The 23,025-nt window shown below is 38.2% G+C and overlaps 1 protein-coding gene across 1 annotated transcript in view; it reads right to left on the reverse strand.

Moving 5' to 3' along the window:
* LOC131973822 (polypeptide N-acetylgalactosaminyltransferase 18-like) overlaps window positions 1-23,025 on the reverse strand; it is a 72,297-nt gene that overhangs the window by 27,907 nt on the left and 21,365 nt on the right. The window contains exons 2-6 of the mRNA XM_059335915.1: window positions 16,361-16,559; window positions 16,076-16,242; window positions 14,209-14,395; window positions 10,874-11,071; window positions 8,725-8,839 (exon numbers count right to left, since the gene is read on the reverse strand). Of these exons, the coding sequence (XP_059191898.1) occupies window positions 8,725-8,839; window positions 10,874-11,071; window positions 14,209-14,395; window positions 16,076-16,242; window positions 16,361-16,559 (866 nt within the window). The remainder of the gene's footprint in view (window positions 1-8,724; window positions 8,840-10,873; window positions 11,072-14,208; window positions 14,396-16,075; window positions 16,243-16,360; window positions 16,560-23,025) is intronic.

Consider the following 23,025-nt stretch of genomic DNA (forward strand, 5'->3'; position numbering starts at 1 on the left):
AGGAACGGCTGTTGTTAACTTGGGCCAGAACCGATCTGGAATTTGGTTGTCTGGTGTAATCATCATAAGTGTTTCAATAGACGAGATCATCTGGTGGTGTCATCTCCTCTCCACATGTGGATGGCCGTTGACTCTTGATGAGCCCATCCACCCTTTGACAAGTCTTATTTTTTCGTCCTGATGGGTGTTCACCCACCCTCCTTATTAAGTTAAACTAGATTGGGTTGGACAGTTTAGTCACCAACAACCTGACAAGCTATTCAAGGCAAGGACGCTTAGTTCCTTGAGGTGTTAATCCACCTCTAGCCATGACTTTTACATTTTAAAACCTATATTGGCCAGGTGAGCAGAACTGGAAGAAGACTGTTGACTGAACTTGATTTCCCTATTCTAATGAGTAGTTCTTTTAATCTTCAAAACAGTACATTTTCACAGAAGGGCGACAAGTTTGCAGGCATGGAGTTCAGTGTATGAACCAGATATACTGTAAATGTCTGGTCTCTCTTTTCCAGTCCTGCGTTATGTGTACGTGGGTTTGCACTATAATCCTTATAATCTTGTGGCCAGCGTCTTACCTTGTTCCCATTCAAAGCAAAAAGCTATTTTGCACCACAACAATAAAACTGTACCACTGGCCTGGCATGGCGCCCAGGCAGCAACACAACCTACAGCCAAATCTTGAGATATCACACACTTCCCTCCGAGAAACCTCAAGATTCTCTCTAAAAGGATTTACATCATGGGGTTATAGAATAAGGAGCTATTCACCGAGCATAACAATCTCTGTAAGGCATGTGGGTGTGCAGGGAGAGATAGAGAATGAGACCTGGAAAAAAGCGGACAGGCGAAAGAGAATGTTCCAGTGTGAAACATAAAACAGAGGTGAAGGGATAAAAGGAAAAGGAGAGAGAGGGAAGTATGGAGAGGCAAGACAAGTGAACAGTGAAGTGAAACTCTGTTTTTTTGAGTCATTCTCTCAACAGAAAAGGCTTTTCGTTTTCTTAACTTTTCTAAAAAGAACATTCTCTTATGGGATAAAACAGGGTCATGAACCAACTGTTACCGTAAAAATATCCCAGAACATCATTGTGACATTAACGAGTTGCGGTTTATGTGTTTGTGTTGGCATCCAATGTCTGGAAATGGTGTCTGGCTGATTTGTATGCGTATCATCCAGACAATTCAAGGCTCACTTACATCCCTAACTAAATCTCTGTCTGTCTTCTTTTGTTTAAATGCAGAACAAATCTTGCTCGTACTTGTGTTTTTAAACATTACATTCAGAAATGAGAGGCATAAAACAACAAATTAAGTTATGAATTATAAATCATGCAGAGAATGACTGTGCCTGTTGTGATAAAAGCGATGGCATGAGACAATGAGTGTTAAATATGCACAATGTTGCGCTGCAGCACAAATGAAGCATCATAAAAGCAATCTTTATCACAATAGGCGCGTTCAGGACCAAAGATACAGAGTTGCCTGCACAAACTGAGTGAAAAAAAATGACATCTTTGATAACAAAAGGCTTCTGTGTTTGATATGGAAAGAGATCTGTTTTTTGACTTAAACCTTGGGTTGAACTCATATGATGAATTAGTTAGAGTAAGAGTAATGCCCTTGAGACACAAGTGAAGAACTTATTCTGTCAAAATATCACTGCTGATTTACATAAGCATTGATCTGCAAAGGGCTCTTTTGCAGAGCAGTCTTCTACTTTGGCAAAAACTTTAAATATTAACTTTTTCTTGATGTGTTTATAGTCAAAACTATGTGGGATGAAATAAATGACAATGTTTTGGTGGAACCTGGTCTCACAGGAATCCGTGAAATAGCCACGGATTCGCTTAACTCAAAATCCGTGGAATAGCCACGGAATAATTCCAATTTCTGTGAAACTGACACAGATTTCGCTACAATGCAAGTTAATGACAGTCATATCCCGTGGCTATTCCATGGATATTTTTTTTTCCTATTGGTTTGTTCCAAGTCATGTGACTTTTAAGGTCCCGGCGGTCAGAACAAAAAACATGGCGGACAGTTCTCTCATTTTTAGTGAAATATCAATAATATCAATATATCAATATTTTGACTTACTTTCTGCATAAAAATGGATTTTGATCACATTTCTAGCGAGAAATATGTTTTATTTTCTAAATGTTCACTCAGTGAATGTACATAATCACTTTGTATGTTGGAATAGGCACGGGATATGACTGTCATTAACTCGCATTGTAGCGAAATCTGTGTCAGTTTCATGGAAATTTGAGTGATTCCGTGGCTATTTCACGGATTCCTGTGAGACCATGTTGTTTTTGTGTGCGTCTAGGCGGGCTTATATTATATTAGATATGATGATGTGACTTTAAATACCCCTTTGGCACTGGTGTTTACTGGAGAAATGAAATGTCAGTACTCTGGCTGGTGTTCCAGCTAACCTTTTGTTGCTTTTCAACCGTTCCAAAAGCTCCCATACAGACAGATAGATAGAGATGGGGGCAAATCTGTGCAGCTCTAACCTGCCACGAACAAATCCTGAAGTGTGAACAACTGCACAACAAGCTCTCGTATCACTTCAGTGTTTTTTGTTTTGCTGCAGAGAGCAAACCATTTGCAGCACTGTGTGTGACTCTTGGTCCTCTATCAGTATAGAGGCTAAAGTGTAATGTGGGCAGAACTGCTGACAGCTGAAAGGAGCATGAGAAAAACACCGACTGCTGGGGCTGCAGCAGCAACGGAGAGATCGGCACTCCCGTGGAGAGAGCGTCTGTTTGTGGCCGTGCTGCTGATGCTCGCTGAAAGAGCCAATGTCAACAGGTTTTTAAGCAATTTGTCTTTACAGTAGGGGGCTTATACTAAAGAATTATAGGCCAAAATATCTCTATTATGGAGAATTACCCTTCAGAGACATTGATGGTCAGTGCACCACAAGGAGCTAAGAAGAAAGCCATCGTCAGACCTGACTTAACTGTTGAGGTCTGACATTCAAGCTTCCTGTGGAGAAAGTCAAGGCCCTGTAGCACAAAAGCTTTTCGTGAGCCAGAGAAAGACAGATTGCTGCCAGTGGCCCACAATGTGAAGAAACAGCAGACAATTTCAAGCTTTTGGCAGATCATTTATATTCATGATATAATATGTGATGTCAGGTCAGTAATTTTTTAAGGGAATAGAGACAGAGTGTCCCCACTGGAGGGGAAAACACTCCACCACTCTCCACTGACTTTGTATTTAATGAAGGAGCTTTCTTTACACTTCTATCTGTTAGCAAACAACAGAAAAGTGTCTAAAAGTGTGATGCTGTGTGGTGAAATGCACTACCAACATGGTAAAGAATCCATAACTACCAAAAAACAACACGTTTCTTAAAAAACAAACAAACATGGATACAGACAGTTTAGGAATGTAACTAAGTACTTTTACTAGTACTGTACTTAAGTACAATTTGGAGGTACTTGTGCTTTACTTGAGTATTTCCATTTTATGTAACTTTATACTTCTACTTCAGTACATTTTGAGGCAAATATTGTACTTTTTACTTCACTACATTTAGCTGACAGCTTTAGTTACTTTTCAGGTCGAGATTTAACATAAATAAATAATAAATTTCAAGTAATTAGACTTTTTTAAATTAAACCTCATAACAGTACATAAAGTAGATAACATTAACCTTATCTTTACAAAAATAAAACACTGCTTACATCAATGTATCAATAATAATAAAAATAATAATCTAATAATATATTTAGAATATATTAAACAGTCTAATCTGAGTGGAGTCATTCTGCATAATACGTACTTTTACTTTTGATACTTTAAGTACATTTTGATGCTGATACTTGTACTTTTACTTCAGTAAGTTTTGAATGCAGGACTTTCACTTGTAGTGGAGTAATTTCACAGTGTGGTATTAGTACTTTTACTAAGTAAAGGATCTGAATACTTCTTCCACCACTGGATACAGACACACATGGACATGAGGCATCAGCAGTGACAATGGGGAAACTGTGTCTAACTTTACGTATGCAGTGCATTTTGTGACTAAATTATATATCCACAGTCAGTGGACTGTAGGCTAACTACATTTCTATAAGTTAAGCCAAAGTATTTTGACAAGAGTCAACATGTGTTAAAGTGGAATGAAGATGATGTATAAAACTATGCAGTATTAAGTGCCTGAGCTTGCTAACACATATATGTGTTTTTAGCATTCTATATTTATAGATATAGAATGAACTGAGCTAGCTGAGGTGGTTCGGGCATCTGGTAAGGATGCCTCCCGCGCGCCTCCCAGTAGAGGTGTTCAGCGCATGTCCAACTGGTAGGAGGCCCCGGGGAAGACCTAGAACATGCTGGAGGGATTATATCTCTTGCCTGGCCTGGGAACACCTCAGGGTCCCCAGGAGGAGCTGGACGTTGTGGCTGGGGAGAGGGACGTCTGGAAAGCCCTGCTTAGCCTGCTGCCCCCGCGACCCGGCCCCGGATAAGCAGATGAAATGGATGGATAGATATAGAAGGATAAAATTATAATCTGACATGTTTAAATGTAATGTTTTTAGCCAGCTACACACATTTTGTTAGCGTTTCAGCCCATAGTTCTGTATTGTGGCACCTTTTGTTTTGTTATTTTCCTGTAGTCGAGTATGACGTGTGGCACTTTGTCTTTGTGAGAAGTTTGCCATTAATTATATTATGAATTGTCTTTGCTTTTTTGAGCTGAGCCAGCTCCTGTGGTCACTGCAACATGACTCACCCGAACTGATTTCTGCTCACTAACCCTTCACTCCAGTGTCAGTATGAAGTCACACACACTGCTGTGAAATGCAGTCTGGGGTCGGGTGGATGGGGACATAAAATTTCTCCACCCCAAGCATGAAACATCCACTGAGAAGGCGATTGATGGATGGCCTGCTTGTTCAGCAATTTATCATATCACCTACTGTTGCACAAGGTACACATTCAGTCATTATCCTTAACCGCTTACTCAGGTCGCGGGGGGCTGGAGCCGATCCCAGCTAACATTGGGCGAGAGGCGGGGTACACCTTGGACAGGTCTCCAGACTATCACAGGGCTGACACATAGAGACAACCATTCACGCTCTCATTCACACCTACAGGCAATTTAGAGTCACCAATTAAACCTAAGTGCATGTTTTGGACTGTGGGAGGAAGCTGGAGTACCCAGTGAGAACCCACACTGACACAAGGAGAACATGCAAACTCCACACAGAAAATCTGCAGGCCGGAGTCGAACTGGCGACCCTCTTGCTGTGAGGCAGTAACCTCTACACCAGTAGTTCTCAACCTTCTTGAGTCGCGACCCCCAATTTAACATGCATGTTGTCCGCGATCCCCGCTCACTTAACAGAATCTCACACGCACAGTTCAGATCATACACACTCACTTGATACAATGAATTTTGGACAAATTATGAAGCAGACAACAACTTAAACATCTCTCTGACCAAAATGACCAAAAAAGACACAAATTGACCACAAAATTGTCAAAAAGACACAATTTTGACCAAAAATAGACACAAAATGACCAGAAAAGACACAAAATGACCAAAAAAAGACACAAAATGACCAGAGAAGACACAAAATGACCAAAAAAAGACCCAAAATGACTAAAAAAGACACAAAATGACAAAAAAAACCCACAATGACCCAAAAATTGACCACAAAATTACAACAAATAACCACAAAAAGACACAAATTGACCAAAAAGACACAATATGACCAAAAAAAGAAACAAAATGGCCCTAAAAGGAAACAAAATGACCAAAAAAAAGACACAAAATGACCAAAAAAGACACAAATTGACCACAAAAGTATCAAAAAAAAGACAAAATGACCAAAAAGACACAAAATGACCAAAAAAAGACACAAAATGACCAAAAAAGACCCCACAATGACCCAAAAAAGTCATTAAATGACCAAAAAGACTAAAACACATTAACACATGGACACTTTAACACAGTGGAGACAGAGCTGACTTCCAAAACGATTTGGCGACCCCCAGAAATCATCTCGTGACCCCAATTGGGGTCGGGACCCCAAGGCTGAGAATAGCTGCTCTACACGCTACCACTATGTGTAGCCCCCACATCCTCCACAACATTTTCTAAACAATGAACCATTCTACATCTTTATAATGGAAGTATATTTTCTTAATGAATGAACAAGTGAGGAACGTCAACAAGTGCTGCCAGGGTGTGCTACAGCCTGAAAAGGGGAAATATCAATAAAGATGCTCTGGACACAGCTCTGTGGCAGCTTCATAGAGGATTAAATTGTTTCAAAAACAGAGTTACAAAATGTATATAAACATAAATATAATAATGTAAAAATATCAGCGCTGTCAAAGTTAAATATCAATTATATTTCGCTTCTATCTTGATTGACAGCGCACCGTGTTAGCGACATGTCAATCAAAAATAACCACGCCCCAAATCATACCCTGCTCTATCATCTATTTTCTTCTAATTGGTCCCATTATTTACACATTTAAAATCCTATTGGATTGAAAAAAGAGTTGAAACTAGCGATTTAGACCATAATGTTGGCACCAGATTTTTTTACGAGGTAATGAATCAAGTCTCATTTTGTATTGAGATAGATAGGACCGGAGCTTTAATTTAATTTTAATGACTGTTTTACTGCCTCATGAAGTTATATCAATTATCAGCTTATTAATAAAATCAATCTATCACAGGTGCTCCTGCAAGGCTGAGCATAATTAGTCTTGCTGCCAGGTTGTCCACTCTAGTTGGTGTGAAATGGCCTGTCAGTGGTTTGTTAGGGCCGTGTACGTGCTGCACATTTAGATCTCAATCAGTGAACATGTTCCCTGAGCTGCACACACTGGTCCCAAGAAAATTCTGGCTGTATTGAAACCACAAGGTCCCATTTAAAATGATGTCACAATAGAGATATTAGGAATAATATATTCAACTTGGAGAGCATGTTTGCTAGACTTTGTCGTCTCAATGCAAGCTTTATCATCCTTTGCTTATATTTTGGCCTTCTAGCTCCTCTCATTGTTTTCGTTTCAAGCTTGTTGACAACTAACAGATTACATTTCTTTTAAATTGAGGTTTAGAAAAATTGTTTGATGGTGTGTAACATCAACAGCTATCAAAACCTCACAACTGTACACAATAGGAGCACAGTTAATGAACGTAGGACACAATTGCAGTATGTGTTTTCTTTGTGTGGATATATGGAACAGTACAATGATCACCCAGCCTTCTTCTCTTCAAGTTCTCCTATGTCAACATCTGTCCACTAAATCTGAACCTGAAATGGTCAAACCTGGGAGAATAAATACATGTTGTAATAGGCCTGGGCGATTATATGATTGCGATTACTTTCAGGTTGATTACGGTGACCAGCTGTGAGCATATTTACTCGATCAAACATGTCGGTGTTGACAGAGAAGTAAACAGAAAAGCCGAACGTGGAGCTAAATGTGACGCTGAGGGCAGCAAAATTGATGTCAGCCATGACTTGAAGCAATAAACCAGGGAGGTACAGGTGAATGTTGGGAAAGAGTAAAGGAAATTATAATCTATCTGCCGCTGTATTGAGAGAAAACTAACATTCACAGCACGGCAATTCACACACAGGTATGGTGCATTCAGTAGCGGTGGAACGTTTATGGTGCAATGAAGAGCGTGGGACATATGAAAACTTACAGAGAAACACTCAGGACTGTTAAGTAATTTGCTGTGTTATTTTATATTTTTCTACATTTGTTGTAATGTTGATTAAAAATTGTTTTTATATTTTTTTCAATTTTCATCTTGTCTAATTTGCTTTGTATGTTAATAAAACATTGAACTAATCTATAGTTTCTTTATTTTTCAGATGCTTTAAAACTGGCAGTTTAACAATATAAAAAAATTGTGATAATAATTGAGGTCGGATAGTATCAAAAATATATAATGATCTTTTCTTTTGCCATATCGCCCAGCCCTATGTTGTATGCAATGGGTTCTCAACACAGCACTGCAAAAATTTGGTGTCTAAAACAAGATAAAAACACTAAATCTGAGTGAAATGATCTTGCTGCACGGACAGATAATTTCACTTGACAAGATTTCTTGATTTAAGATTGTTACATTTAGAAATAAGCATGTTGAACACTTAAAATAAGAACTTTTTTTTTTATCTTGGTAAGAAACAAATAATTTACAATGGGCAGCTTGAATAATCGGACCTGTACTTTATTGAAAATAGACTGTAAATCCTGGAGAGATTAGAGATTGGATTCTTGCAATGACTGCTTGCTTTAAAACCTGTTCATGAAAACAGCCAGAAACTGCAACAAAATCGAAATAAAGGGGCATTTTTTTTTTACATTTTAAGTTATATTGTTTCATTTTATACAAACACATTTCACTTCTAATCTAATGACATGAAATCACATTCTAGTCTGACAGTTGTTACGTCATAAGTAAGAAGCCTTGTTTGCCTGAATCAGACTGAATGAATAATGTGAATGACTGATAAAGCCCCATTCTGTCAAACGAAAGGTCATTCTTCTTGTCTGCTATTTAGGATATTTATATTGTAGAGTCTACAGTGTGCAGGACACACATTATACTGTGTTAGAGACAATTTAAGTATAATAGAGGACTATATGCCAGGCTTCAGACATGTATAGAGCTGATGTGTTTACCAGAGCTATTCAACTAATGAGATAAAGGTTTTCAAGCCAACTCACCCTGATGCCGAGCTCCACGTTCTCCCCACCGTAAATCTCCATTCCTTCATCCAGAAGGCCAATCTCCTCAAAGTACTTCCTGTCGACCACGAAGCAGCCGATCAGAGCGGGACTCCTGGAAACAATGGGTGAAGGGAGACAAAGTCAAAGAGAAGAAAGAGGTAGAAAATCTTTTCATTGAGCAAAATGTGTAGAAATAAGGGATTTAAAATGTACAAAATCCTTCAGACGAACAGTCCTGAAACATGACAAGGCCCTCGAGATCTATTTCTTTTAGTAAGTAAGTATGCTGCACATTTGATGCTGTAAACATGATAAGCCCCTGCAGTGCATGATATTTAAATGATCCTGCTGCCAAAATGTGCAGAACAAATTCAAGACATTTTGAATGAACAGATCGTTCAAACTGAATCAACAAAAGATAAAAATAGCTCTAATTAGTATTCATGCTGTCAGTCCCTCACATCTTTTCCTATCAAAATAAAATACGGCTCTGGTGCAAACACAGCTTGTTTTGGTGAATTCCTGCTCCCTGTGGAAACACAAACTCCAAGAAACACTGAAACCCCAAATGCTACTAGAAACAGCCCTCTTACTGTCTATGATGTCTTTTTCTCTATAGTATATATAAAGTATCAGCATCAAAATGTACTTAAAGTATCAAAAGTAAAAGTACTCGTTATGCAGAATGGACCCACTCAACTTGTTATATATATTCTAAATATATTATTGTATTATTATTATTGTTGCATTTATGTTAATTCTCTCATGACAGGGCTCATTTTAACTACTTAATTAACTGTTATGAGATTTAATTTATTAAGAAAATAGCTAATCACTTGAAATGTATCATGTTTTTATGTTAAACCTCGACCTGAAAAGTAAAGTAAAAGTACAAAAAGTATCATCAAGTAGAAGTACTAGTTATGCAGAATCATGCGCAGAATGGATCCACTTACAGTGTTATATTTTACATATTCCAAATATATGGAATCGGTGAAAAGGGGCAACACCCAATGAAACATATTTGATTGTATTGCAATATGACATAGAATTAATATATTTCACACATCAGTGTTTCCTCGGGGAAACTTGAAGAAACTAAAATGCAATCGCAGCATCGGGTGTTTGATGCTGGACAGCCCCGACTTGTAATGGATTTGTGTATACATGCTTATTTTATTTTGTGTGGGCAGTGCATTTTATTTATTTCATTCTTTTTTTATTTTTATTTTATCTCATTGTATTTTATCGTTCTAGTGTCTACTTATCTTTTTTATTGTGATTTTATTGTGTTATCTATTTATTGTGTTTATCTTTTTGAACAGCACTTTGGAAGCCTTGTGTTTGCTTAAATCGTGCTATATAAATAAAGTGGATTGGATTGGATTTACCGTGATATACTTTACTACATACGGTCAATATGGAAGTATCACATCAATAAATAAGGTCTCTATGGGATTTGCAAAATGGCATGCAAATAATAAATATATGATGCTGTTTGGCAGGAAAAAATCTCTATGACTGTTACTGAGTCTATGATTTTGATTTTTGTGACATACAATATTAATCCCTGAAGTCAGGTCAACTAGAGGGGTGAAAGGTCACACAACACCACTGAGCAGCTCCTTAAGACATCCTTGATTCATTTCTTCTTCTTCTCTCTTCATGACAATATTGAGCAGCATATGTCCCTGTCTTCATCCAAAACTATAAACACTGCATCATTGATTGGCTCGGGGACAAAACCAACCTGTTTTCCTTTTTTAAATGTGTGTAACCACCCACTGCTTCTGATCAGACTCCGGCTTTTTATGTGTTATGCTTAATGTGCAAAAGGCTGTGCTGCTTCCCCAGGTTTATATAGATTAGATTAGATTAGATTCACCAGAATTTACATACATAATTATTCATGCTAATTAGTGTCAGGAATAAGTTAATGATAATAATAATGAGCTCTGTTCGTGATCTTATCAAAGCTTCATTATGCTTCAAGTCAAATAATTAATAATTAATACTGTGCTGGATTGTTAATTTGCCGGTGTCTCACTTCTTTATTCAATGGAACAAAGCTGGCTTAAAAGTTTCTTGCCGTTTTATGATTTTTTATTAACAAACAAAGTATTTGAGCTCTTCTTTCAGTTTTTACCTGATGGGGGCCATGTGGTTGAGCTGTGTCCACCAGGACTTTGGTGGGTTCAGGTAGCGACACCACAGCTCCCAGTCGAAGCCCTGAGCAGAGAGCGGGTACTCCTCGATCTCAAAGGTGTCAAACTTGATGTTGTCCAAAGAGGGAGACACCACCCTGGTCCGGTCCTCCTTGATACGCTGCAGAATAGGTTCAGCCCTGTGGGAGGACACAATGTGTGAGATGACAACGTCATAATCCACGAGTCAGTGGTAAATCCTTACATGTTTATTGTTTTGTGGCTACAGAGCTCCAGACCAAAACTCTACAATACACTATGATAAGTTACCACCATAACGTTCAAAATAATATGTAATAATGAAAACTGTGACAATGAAAGCCAAACTATTTGCATCTAAAGCCCAGCATTTTAACACACAATATAATTTAAAAAATACAATTTGTGACGTATATACATATATAAGCCTGGCTATAGTGGTGGAAGAAATATTCAGATCCTTTACTTCAGTAAAAGTACTAATATCACACTATGAAATTCACAGTGTCGAAAAGTCCTGCATTCAAAACTTACTGAAGTAAAAGTACAAAATTATTAGCATCAAAATGTACTTCAAGTATCAAAAGTAACAGTATTTGTAATGCAGAATGGACCCACCCAGATTGTTTTATATATTCTAAATATATTATTAGATTATTATTATCGATGCATTTGTGTAAGCAGCGTTTGAATTTCCTAAAGAAAGAGCTAATTTTATCTACTTCATATACTTTTATGAGGTTTAATTTAAAAACATGTCTAATTTTAAACGTATCATGTTTTTATGTTAAATCTCGACCTGAAAAGTAACTAAAGCTGTCAGGTAAATGTAGTGGAGTAAAAAGTACAATATTGTACTAAAGTACAGTACTTGAGTAAATGTACTTAATTACTTTCCACCGCTGCCTGGCTACATTTAATTAAAAAAAGACCTGGCTGTTTCCCCAATAGAAATCACTAATCTCAGGCTTTTGTGAAAACCCCTGAAGACTGATGCTGAACAGGCTGTGTGATTATATGTGTGATTGTCATGAGACATAATCTCATCTGAAAGTGGATGACAAAGATACATTGTACTAATATATAAATACATATTATTATGTATATTATAAATGTATAATGTATATTATTATAAACTGATCATAACTTTGACAAGTGATATAATAGGTATTTGAAACTCTGCATCTGTAGCCTGATTTACCTAATAGCTAATAGCTCATTTCATCAGCGAGAGAGGAGAGAGTAGAGTCAGTGAGAGTTTATGTCCAACACAGCTCTTTTCTCTGCCAAGAATGATTTTATTAGTCATAGACGAATAACTCCTCTGTGGCCAAATGTGGGAGGTTTATGTGGGTTCTGCAAGTGTGTGTGTGTGTGTGTGTGTGTGTGCAGAGAGACATAGAAAAAGAGAGGGTTGGAGTGGCTGCAGGAGAACAGGGGTGAAGAACCTTGGAGGTGTATCTCTGATAATCTGGAATACAGCAGCAACACATTTTATTTACCCAGAGATTACAATGATTTGTGTGTGTGTGCGTGTGTGTGTGTGTGTGTGTGTGTGTGTGTGTGTGTGTGTGTGTGTGTGTGTGTGTGTTATCCTGACCTTTGGAGACACTTTTCTGATAAAAGACCACGCTAATGCTTTTCTCTAGCTAGTTGCATTTTTTCACATTATTATTTTAGCACTCTGTCTACCAGAAAGGACAAGTTGGCTGTTAGCAAGCTAAGGCATTTAATACTAGCATGGCTTTCTGAATTACCCACATTGTACAACGCAAGTTAGATAGTGTCCAATGCTTTAGTCTAATTCACAGAAATGTAGTTAGCCTAAAACTGACATTGGATATATAACTTAGGGACAAAATGGACTGTAAATAAATGTAAGGTGACCAGATTTCTGAAATGAATAATGGCTGCTTGTTTATCAGTTTGTAAGACTAACCAATACATATGCCCAACACTAGTTACGAGTGTGACGCTTCATGAGCTAGAAATTAAAATGCATCTTAAAACAGCTATCATCCCCAAAAGTAACTATGTTCACAGTAAATGCAACTTGGTATCTGTATGCAACCCTGCCTCTTAATAGTTATGCTTCACTGAATTGTTTTCCTAGTTTCAATATGATGGCAAACATATAAATGTGTTGATTATATCACGCTCAATGTTCTTTTTTTGCGGTAGTCAGTCAAGCCGAGCATACATGTTGGTGCATGTATGTACCCAGTGTGTTACCCTGTGAATGGTAAATGGTAAATGGAGTGCACTTTTATAGTGCTTTTATCCAAAGCACTTTACACTACAGACTGCACTCATTTACCCGTTCACACACACATTCCTCCTGGTGGCAGAGGCTACCCTACAACGGTGCCACCTGCCACCATTGGGAATTCATTCTCACACGGATGAACGCAGCATCAGGAGCAATTTGGGGTTCAGTATCTTGCTCAAGGATACTTCGACATGTAGGCTGCCAGGGTCAGGGATCAAACCACTGATCTTTCGTTCAGTGGGCGACCGCTCTAACTGAGCCACAGCCACCCAGTGCTACTTTTAAGATTCCCTTTTTATTCCCAATGGGGAAATTCAACCTCTGCATTTAACCCATCCTTTTTTGAGGGTTGGTGGTTTGATCCCCGACCATGGCAGCCTACATGTCGAAGTATCCTTGAGCAAGATACTGAACCCCAAATTGCTCCCAATGCTGCTTTCATCGGTATGTGAATGAATTCCCAATGGTGGCAGGTGGCACCAGTGTGCCCTGGTAGCCTCAGCCACCAGTATGAATGTGTGTGTGAACGGGTAAATGAGTGCAGTCTGTAGTGTAAAGCGCTTTGGATGAAAGCGCTATATAAGTGCACTCCATTTACCATTTACAATTTTGCTCGAGGGCACTTCAGTCAAGGTAAAGGTCAAGGAAATTCAAACCGCCAACCCTCCGGTTACAAGCCCGATTCCTAACCCCTATGCCACGGACTGCCCTTGACCAAAAGTGTGTATGCCACCCCACATGTTTTGAAGTGACCTTTCAAGATATCTGGTTATTGAAATTTTCAGTCACCACTTGCTGCCATCTTTAACTGCCAAGTGACGCATGAAAGGGCCGTGTGGTTGAAGGTTTTTGTAACGACCAAGCAAGAGCACACCTGACTCGATCATTAATCACCTGAAGTGCCTACAGAGAGCTGATTTACTGTCAAAGAAATTCTGGTGATAGAATAAGATGAGTCAGGTGTGCTCCTGCTGGCCATGTCACAGGTCATTTGGACACCCTTGGTATAAATTAAAGTCGGCTGCTCACCATCCTATGTTGAACTCTACATGTGCATCGAACAGGGCGACAACAGGAGCTGAAGCAGCTCTCCATCCGCTGACTCTGGATCTGATCAGTCCTTCCTGCTTGTCATGGCGAACCACCTTAATGAACCCCGGGCCATGCTGAAGGTTGGTCTCCTCTACAAAGCTCTGAAGATGTTCTTTAAGCTCCCCTAGAGAGAGAGCAACACACAACACAAATACACTTGGATGTTTTCTTTCTTTGCTAGTTTCATGATATATTTCCATTCTGCATGGTTCGTACACTTTAGCAGTGGTCAAATTCAAGCATTTTTCAAGGACTTTCAAGGTAAATTTTCAAGCTTTTCCAGTATCTTACACCGGTTGTAAATTGCATGTTTTAGATGAGTACTTACATACTAAAAGGGGGCGATTTCACTTAACCATAGCAACAGTGATGGTATTACACTTTTAGGAGGAACGGTCTTCATTTCAGATAGGCTACTCGTTATTTTTTACATTGAACATGTGATTATCTATAGTCTATAGATGGATATAGTTGGATTGGAAGAGAAATACAATAAGAATTTCAAGCATTTACAAGCAATTTATCCAAAATCCAAGCACTTTTTAAACCTTGAAAATACAACATTTCAATTCAAGCATTTTCAAGGATTTCAAGCACCCATAGGAACCCTATTCTGTAATCTTTTTATTGCTTCTTTGACTTCAGCTAATGTTGGTTCATTTACAGTAATCTCTTCAGTTCTGTTGTTGAATTAACATTCCTTATTGTCAGTTATAACTGCAAAGATACCAATAATGACTTTGAAATAGTCTGGAAAAGTGTCATCTCACCCAGTGACAAAAATGATTATCTAGAAGGTCCAGACGACATAATATTGTCATTGATGGCATTAAAGAATCAATCAGTGAAAAATGTCCCGAAACATGTGGATGAGTAAGCTTAAGAGATGTTAGGAGGTGTACAACTGCTGAGTTTTCTTTTGGAACAAATAAGTCACACTCCAGCTGATGTTTGGAGTGACACATACAGTCATGGAAAAAAACATTTGACCACCCTTGTTTTCTTCAATTTCTTGTGAATTTTAATTCCTGCTACAACTAAAGGTACATTTGTTTAGACAAATATAATGATAACAACAAAAATAGCTCATAAGAGTTTAATTTAAGAGCTGATATCTCACCATTTTCTATGGTTTCCTTCATAATGATTTTGGTTATTATCAAGCAGACCGTGGAATTGGCTCTTAAATTAAATTCTTATGAGCTGTTTTTGTTGCTATCATTATATTTGTCCAAACAAATGTACCTTTAGTTTTACCAGGCGTTAAAATGAACAAGAAATTGAAGGGAAAAAATGGTCTAATATTTTTTTCCATGACTCTATACACACACACACACACTTTTACCTTTGTGAGGACCCTCTTTGGAATAGTTTGGGAATTTTCATTAGTTTTTTTATTTTATTGTGAATTTTTGTTTTCAAATTCAGTTAGTTTTAATTAGTTTTTGGAGTGAGTTTGCTAGTTTTAGTTTAGTATTTATTTTTTTGAAATGCTTTAGTTTTAGTTTAGTTTTTATTAGTTTTAGTTTTTCGTAATGTTCATTATGTATGAAAAAAGTGAGGACCGGCCGAAATGTCCTAACTTTGCAAAAATGCCCTCACTCTGTTGGTTAAAAACGTGTTCTGGTCCTCACTATGTAGTAAGTACAAGAACACACACACACACACACACACACACCAGTTTTTCCTTCCTCAACATCTCTAAACTCAGTAATAAACAAAAACATCAGCATATAAACAAAAGCATCATAAAAGCATAAACAAATCTTAGAAATGTGAAAAAAGGAAGTTTAATCTTTCTCACAGCTGTTGCTGTGGTCGTCCACCAGGATGATCTCTTTGAGCAGGTGTGGCGGAGTCCTCTGGATGGCTGTGTGCACCGAGCGCAGCAACACTGACAAGGCCTCGTTTACAAAGATGAAGATGACGCTGAGTTGAGGAAGATCTGAAGAATAGGACACGTTTCTGCACCTGAGAGGAATGGCAGCGGAACAGATCAAGACTTTAACAACATAAGTCCTTTAAAGCTAAAATCCATAAGGGCAAGACATAATCAATGAACAGTGCACACACAGATCAGCTGACTGACCCGTCTGGCCGTAAATCTGGGATGGGCCGGGTGAGGGAGATGCGGTCGCTGAGGTAGCCGTTGTAGCCGTAATAATGAAACTTCCTGAGGGCGACCCTTCGACTCTCTGGGCCCAGGTCATGACCCCAGCGCTCAAATAGTGATGAGGTGGATTCTGAGGCTGCTTCTGATGACGACACAGAGTCTTCACCATCTTTCTCTGTGGAAGGAGGGAAAGAAAGGTTGACGCACTCTTGCCGAAGTGTTTTTCCGAATACAACGTTTATGAATATGTTCAAGTTTTCTCCGAGACCCAGCACTTCTCACTGCAACTTATTCTGATGAAGGGCTTCATATGATTTCCTTCAAAAACTTTTGCACTATGACTTGTATGATATCCTACAAAATGTGACGTGATGAGTGCTGTTTTCAACACGTTGCTGACCCATAACGACAATACAATACTCTTCCCCCCTGCCCCCCCTCACCAGGAACATGTGCAATAATCACACACCATGCCTTCTAATGGACAGGTGCAATATTGGTTAGATTAGCTTTGACTGCTGTTCACTATATTTATATTTCTATATCTATATTTATACAGAAACTTGTAAATATGGCGCACTAATTTCAGAACATTTTGTTTGGAAAAACTGAAATCAAATCACATCGAACAGTTTCTTATATATCAAAAGCTAATCAACAGCACCACATTTATTTAAGCAGTGGGCATGATTTATGCTTTCTCCGATAAAATGCACATGCAAATTTGTTTTCCGCATGTATAAGAGATAATGATCCAATGACAGCTATACTGGAAAAGAAACTATTAGGAGTCTTGATTTAACATGTAAGCTTTCAGTCTTAACTTAAAATTATTGAGGGATGAAGATAATTTAACTACATGAATATGAAAATTCCAAAGTATGGAGCCTCTGTAAGCAAAAGAAAACTGAGTATGTGTATTGCGACAGAAAGGAAGATGAAGTGTATCAGTGTGTTGTAAGAATGGATCTTAGAGTTAAATGTAAAGAATTCATGAAAATATTTCATCTTTCAAGTACCATTTGAGAATGCACTATTTAAATGTGTGAGTAGGGAATGGACTGTATGAATGTAATAATGAATGTAATACTTATGATTTTAATAACTTATTTGAATAATTTCTGATGATGTTTTAATGATGTCTACAATGTTTCATTGTTTTTACATTATCATTGTTAAGTGATTTTTTTTTGGACCCCAGGAAGACGAGCTCGTCCCACTTTGGTGACAGCTAATGAGGATCCTTTTAACAATAAACAACAACAATAAACTTTATCGAGATTTTATCATAATTTCTTCTAACTTCACTTTACTGCTGGTCTGGTTTTTACATTTTTTGTATATCAGATTACAGATCTTATTTGTAACACACACACATTTAGCTCAACATAGGCCAAGAATGCTCATGAATGCTTTTCATCTTGTTTAACTCACACAACTGGATTAAATGCATACACTGTTTTATACTTTCCTATAAAACTTTGTCACTGGACAAAATTTAAGGGTGAAACTTTGTATTCCAGTTTAATAACTAAACATTTTACAACGTGCAAAATCATATAAAGTATTAAAAAGCACAGCCTGCTCACTGTGCTGACAGCTGTCTGACGTTACACTGTGGAGAAATTTTTATAACACATTAACCTCTCTCAGCTCCCTTCACAGAGCTTTGCAGAACAATTACTGACAGAGTGCTCGATATTTTTTTATATGGTTATCGAACAAAACCCTGTTAGCTGAGAGCTGAAAGAATCATTTTAGCAGCAACGGAGAAAAAGGATGAAACACCAATGCAATGTGCCTTAACAGGGATTTTCATTGTCATTATAATAACTCATTCTGGCAGCCATGCCAATCTATTTCTGCAGAGGTGGACGCAAATTCACTAACATGCCCGATGTAATGTTTTTCATCAGCACTGCAGCTAAAACTGTTCTGCGCCACATGTGCAGCAACGAGTCACTTGGTGGAAAACAACGACAGAAGGAAACCAGCCTGAGGCCTGTTTTGGGGCGTCACTTGACTTGATGTGAACTGTAGCATCCAAATAGAGCAAGAGGCGGCATTTATTCTAGCTCATCATCATTCAAAACACAAATGTGGAATGATGCTTTGTACTTTGCAGCTTGCCTGTCAACTGTTTTCACTTAACTGGAGGTAGAGAATCAGCAGAATTTGAATGCAGTGGTCCGTTTGTCTGAATCAGCAGAAGATCAGGATCAACTGAGAGGATGAAATATTAATGAGACGAGGCTAAAATACCTGACCAGGTGTACAGCTGTTGTAAAGGAAGAAACTGTATAAGCAAAGTGCTCAAGCCATTAAATATTTTAGAAATACAGTAGAGGACTACACTTGTAAGTAAGCAATATATAAAGTTTCAGTTAATTAGCTTTTGAATGCAATAATTCTATAATGTCGGTAAGTTATCGAAATAACGCTGCAAAGTTAGGCTATTTTGGCAATTTTTAAAGCGGTCATGTGACCTCTGACATCATGCTATCTCTCTGGGTTCCCACAAGTCTCCTCTTTAGCACTAATTTGCCATTTCCGCCTACTGTATTAGAATATTTGTTCATACTGAGGTCCCTAAACAGCCTTGAATGACATAAACTGTGTATCAGTGGAAAGCTGAGACTCTTATGGATTCAGTAAGCCCAGTTTTCTTCATGTGGGATGATGTTAGTCATCAGTAGTAGCCAGTTCATTCCAGTGAGGGCCTTTCTTGAGTCTTGACATCACTGTATAAAATGAGCTGCTGTGATCTCTAGGATAATCACAGCCTCATGAAACGTTATAACCACAAATTAGAGAACTAGAGCAGGGGATGTGCAGCTTTCCTAGGTATATTAACAATAAGGGTGTTTCTCAGCAGTTTGAAGAACAGAAGTGCTCATCATCCATTCGCTGAAAATACAGAAATCTCCAAAATGACCAAAGTTTTTGAACCCAACAAAAAAGGTCTTGATATATTGATGTTATATTCTGGAGGGTCTTTTAGACCATTTTTATCCATTTTCGATAAGAATGAAATTGCAAAATTCAGCACCAAATGTGTGTAACAAATGGTATCAACCACAAATTGCTGCAAGAACTTATGGGACATAGTTGAACATGGAAACCGATTAACCCTTATACACTTTAATAGGTTTCAATAAATAAATAATGAATTAATGAAGGCCATTTTTTTAGAAATTTTTGACCAGAACAACTTGACACACAGTGCTGAGCTGCATCTCAAACTAATCTTCATGTTCACAGCTTTCAGAAGATGTCCACCAATTCTATGTGCCATTTATTGTTGACCTGCTATCTCCCCCTGAACAAAACCCCAATTCTCCAACAACAAAAAAAAAGAGACCTTGAATGATAAGTGGATAACCTTTTCTACAGGATTCATAATTTGATTGAGTGTCAGAAGCAGTGACTGTGAACAGGCTAACAAGGTTGTAGAGAATAATGCACTACAGCGGTGAGAAAAGCAGCTGTCTGGCACGCCACCATGAACTGTACACACGCTTAATCCACTAAGAAGAGCCGGCTGGCCGACTAAACTGCTGGAAGTGCACCCGAGGAACACTCAGCAAGGTTAGGGCCGGGGCGGTGGCCAGGTGACGAGTCAGGATTTATCATGAGCCTCGGCTAGCCCCATTTAAAGCATTTCAAGATTCTGTCTCCAGTCTGTCAAAAATAATTTCCATTGCCTTCCAAATAGGCCGGCTCACTGTTAAGTGCCTTCTCTCTTTTCTCAGATGAATAGGTGTTTTTTACGAGTTTGAAGGGCAGTACTTCAGCCTTTGGCAATAACATGCTTAATGTAATACTTTGTGGAGTGCCGCCTCCCTCCAAGTCCCCTCAGGGTCTCATAATAAGCACCCCATAAGCACTTCAAATGATGATACGTTACAGATTTCTTGGCCACAAACGCATTGTGGACACTGAAGGACAGCAGGAATGACACTGTGTGCTTTAAATGTTTCTGAGTGTTGCCAAAATCTGGAGATAAAGGCCAATCCATCACAGAGCTATTATATGGCTTTATATTATATCACCTTATATCCTTCTGGAAAATGTTTGACATTGTAGTTTTTGTTGCTGAGGCGTGACATCAACTTCACATTCTCTATAGCCAATCAGTAATGGAGGCAGTACAGACATGTTTCAATTGTTAGTTACAAGTGAGTACAATATTGGTTTTAAATCAAAAGAGTAAAAGAGATTATTTCAGAACAACATGAATAAATGCATGCGTGTAACTTGTTCCACAGATCCAACAGTTCACAAGCAAATATTAGATGAGACTGTCCTATTGCAATGCATTTTGACATAGGAAAAAATCAGACCGCAACCTCCTGGTCTGAGCAGGGAGGCAAACCAGGAAGTGCCTTAAGCTGCATTCTACCAAAATTCCAGCAGGGGCTGCTAAGTGTGACTGCAAAAACATTTCTGTCCAACCATCTCAATGCAAAATGAGAAAACTTCTCACTTGATTTTTTACCTTAGGACAACACTATAGTCTCAATCGCTAGTAAAAAATCTTCTTCCAGACAATTTGATGTTAATAGTTCTAATAATGGCCCCATTTAGAAGAAAATAGAAGATAAAGAATCGTGTGATTTGGGGCGTGGCTACCTTTGATTGACAGGTCACTAACAAGGCGAGCCTTCATCAGGAGAGGAGCAGAGCAATGCGTATCCACGGTAATGTGTCAATAAAGTTATATATAACGTTATATAGATATGAAAAAGGACGTTTACCGGTTTGGTCTCATAACTTTGACCCTTTCACTGTATTTTCACTTAATGACAGTTTATTTGAACGTTTTGTTCATTAAAAATGTCTTGTTCAGCGTTTGGTTGGACTAACAGACACTCCAAGGAGTCGCTGTTCAGTTTTCTAAGGTAAGTAACGTACATTTTGTTCTTGTTTTTTGCCAAAACTAACATCCCAGTTAATTCTAACATGAATTAGCAGTGACTTCGCTTAGTCAGGTTGCATGTAGTCAGTGTCGTCAGATCCCTCTCGCTCCTCCACAGTCCAAATATGGTCTGCCTGTATCGGAAACAAGATGGCGACGAGTGTATCGCTGAAGTCTATGCCTCAAACAGGCCACAAACCAACGGGTGATGTATGTATGCATTTGTGCAAATCATTGCAAGACAAAAACTTATTTGTATGACTCAATGTGATACAGTTCTTGCTCCATACCATTTCCCCTGTATAGGTTCATTAAAGTTTGAGTTGAGAACGGAGTGAGTGTGTCCTGCACTGCACTATCACCATATTTCATTATTCATTTAGTAGGATCATGCTAACAGTTACAGAATGGCTGGCGGTCGTAGTGTTCTTCTGTAAAAGAAGTCAAGAAGAATCAAGTGGAACTACGAGAAGATCACTTCAAAGTCATGGGCAACAGGAACAAGAAGGTGAAGTAGTGAACAAATACCTACTTCAATACAGGACTGCAGTAGTACACTTATCGTCTGTAGGTTTTACTCATGCCTATTGATCGTATGTTAATGCCAGGAGCTGTTTCAGTCACATAAATGTATTAATAAGCGATGGGTTGGTGCCTTAAGGGCCACAGATTCCTACCTAGCTGGTTCCATATGTGCAGACTGGCCATGATTTTTTCGCTGATAAATCTCTGTTGAGATCGTTCTAAATCAATAAATTGTGAGTGTACTGAAAGGTCAGAGTAACACTCATCATCATCATAATCCGTAGCCAAGTGGCAACAGGTGCACTATGATGTTTTTCACCCGTTCTTTCCTTTTTGATCGATCTTCTGCAGTTCTTGTTGCATTATACGGTGTCATATTTGCCTAACTTGCAAGATTCGAGAGCCAGTTCTTTCTAGGTCTTCCTCTTCGTCGTTTTCCAGGAACTCTGCCATGTAATATAGTATGAGCCAAGCTCAATTCATCACCATGACGACTGCGGTGTCCAAACCATCTCAGTTTTCTTTGTTTGATGGTGGAGAGTAAAGCTATATGGTTTCCACTCTTCTGTTCAATTTCATCTTCAACACTTTTGTTAGTTCGGTGTGTTGCGTATGCTATTACCAAGATCTTTCTAAAGCACTTCATTCGAATGCATTCACTTCATTAGCAGATATATCTTCATTAGCAGTAACCAGGATTTTACTTCTCTCAGATAAACACTCACTGAATGCAAAGTACATTGCTTTCACATTACACTTTGACATGCCATATCTTAATCGAGAAACACATAAAAATCAAAATTAATTTATGTTATTTACTTATTTCAACATGTAAACACTCTTCTCCATGTCAAGTCTAGTCAGGTAGGGACTAAGTCAGCCTCCTCCAGAACTTTCCAATCCCCATAATTAATTCATAAAGATTAAATCTAAAAATCTACAAGAATTAAGACCAATTAAACAACTTAGACTATTGTGTGCAGATCCATGACATAAAATTCAGATTGAAAAAACATTAAAATTACAAGTTGTAATGTAACTAGGTGGGATAGGAATAATTAATCGATGATAGATTAATGGTCATTAAGAATTTGGTCGATCATGTAGCATTTTAATCAATCTGTGTATATTTTTTAAATTTAAATTTAATCTGTGTATCAGTACTCACTGAACTGAAACACGGCCGAGCATTCAGTCT

The sequence above is a fragment of the Centropristis striata genome, chromosome 6 (assembly GCF_030273125.1).
Source record: "Centropristis striata isolate RG_2023a ecotype Rhode Island chromosome 6, C.striata_1.0, whole genome shotgun sequence".
In the NCBI taxonomy this organism is placed as follows: Eukaryota; Metazoa; Chordata; class Actinopteri; order Perciformes; family Serranidae; genus Centropristis; species Centropristis striata.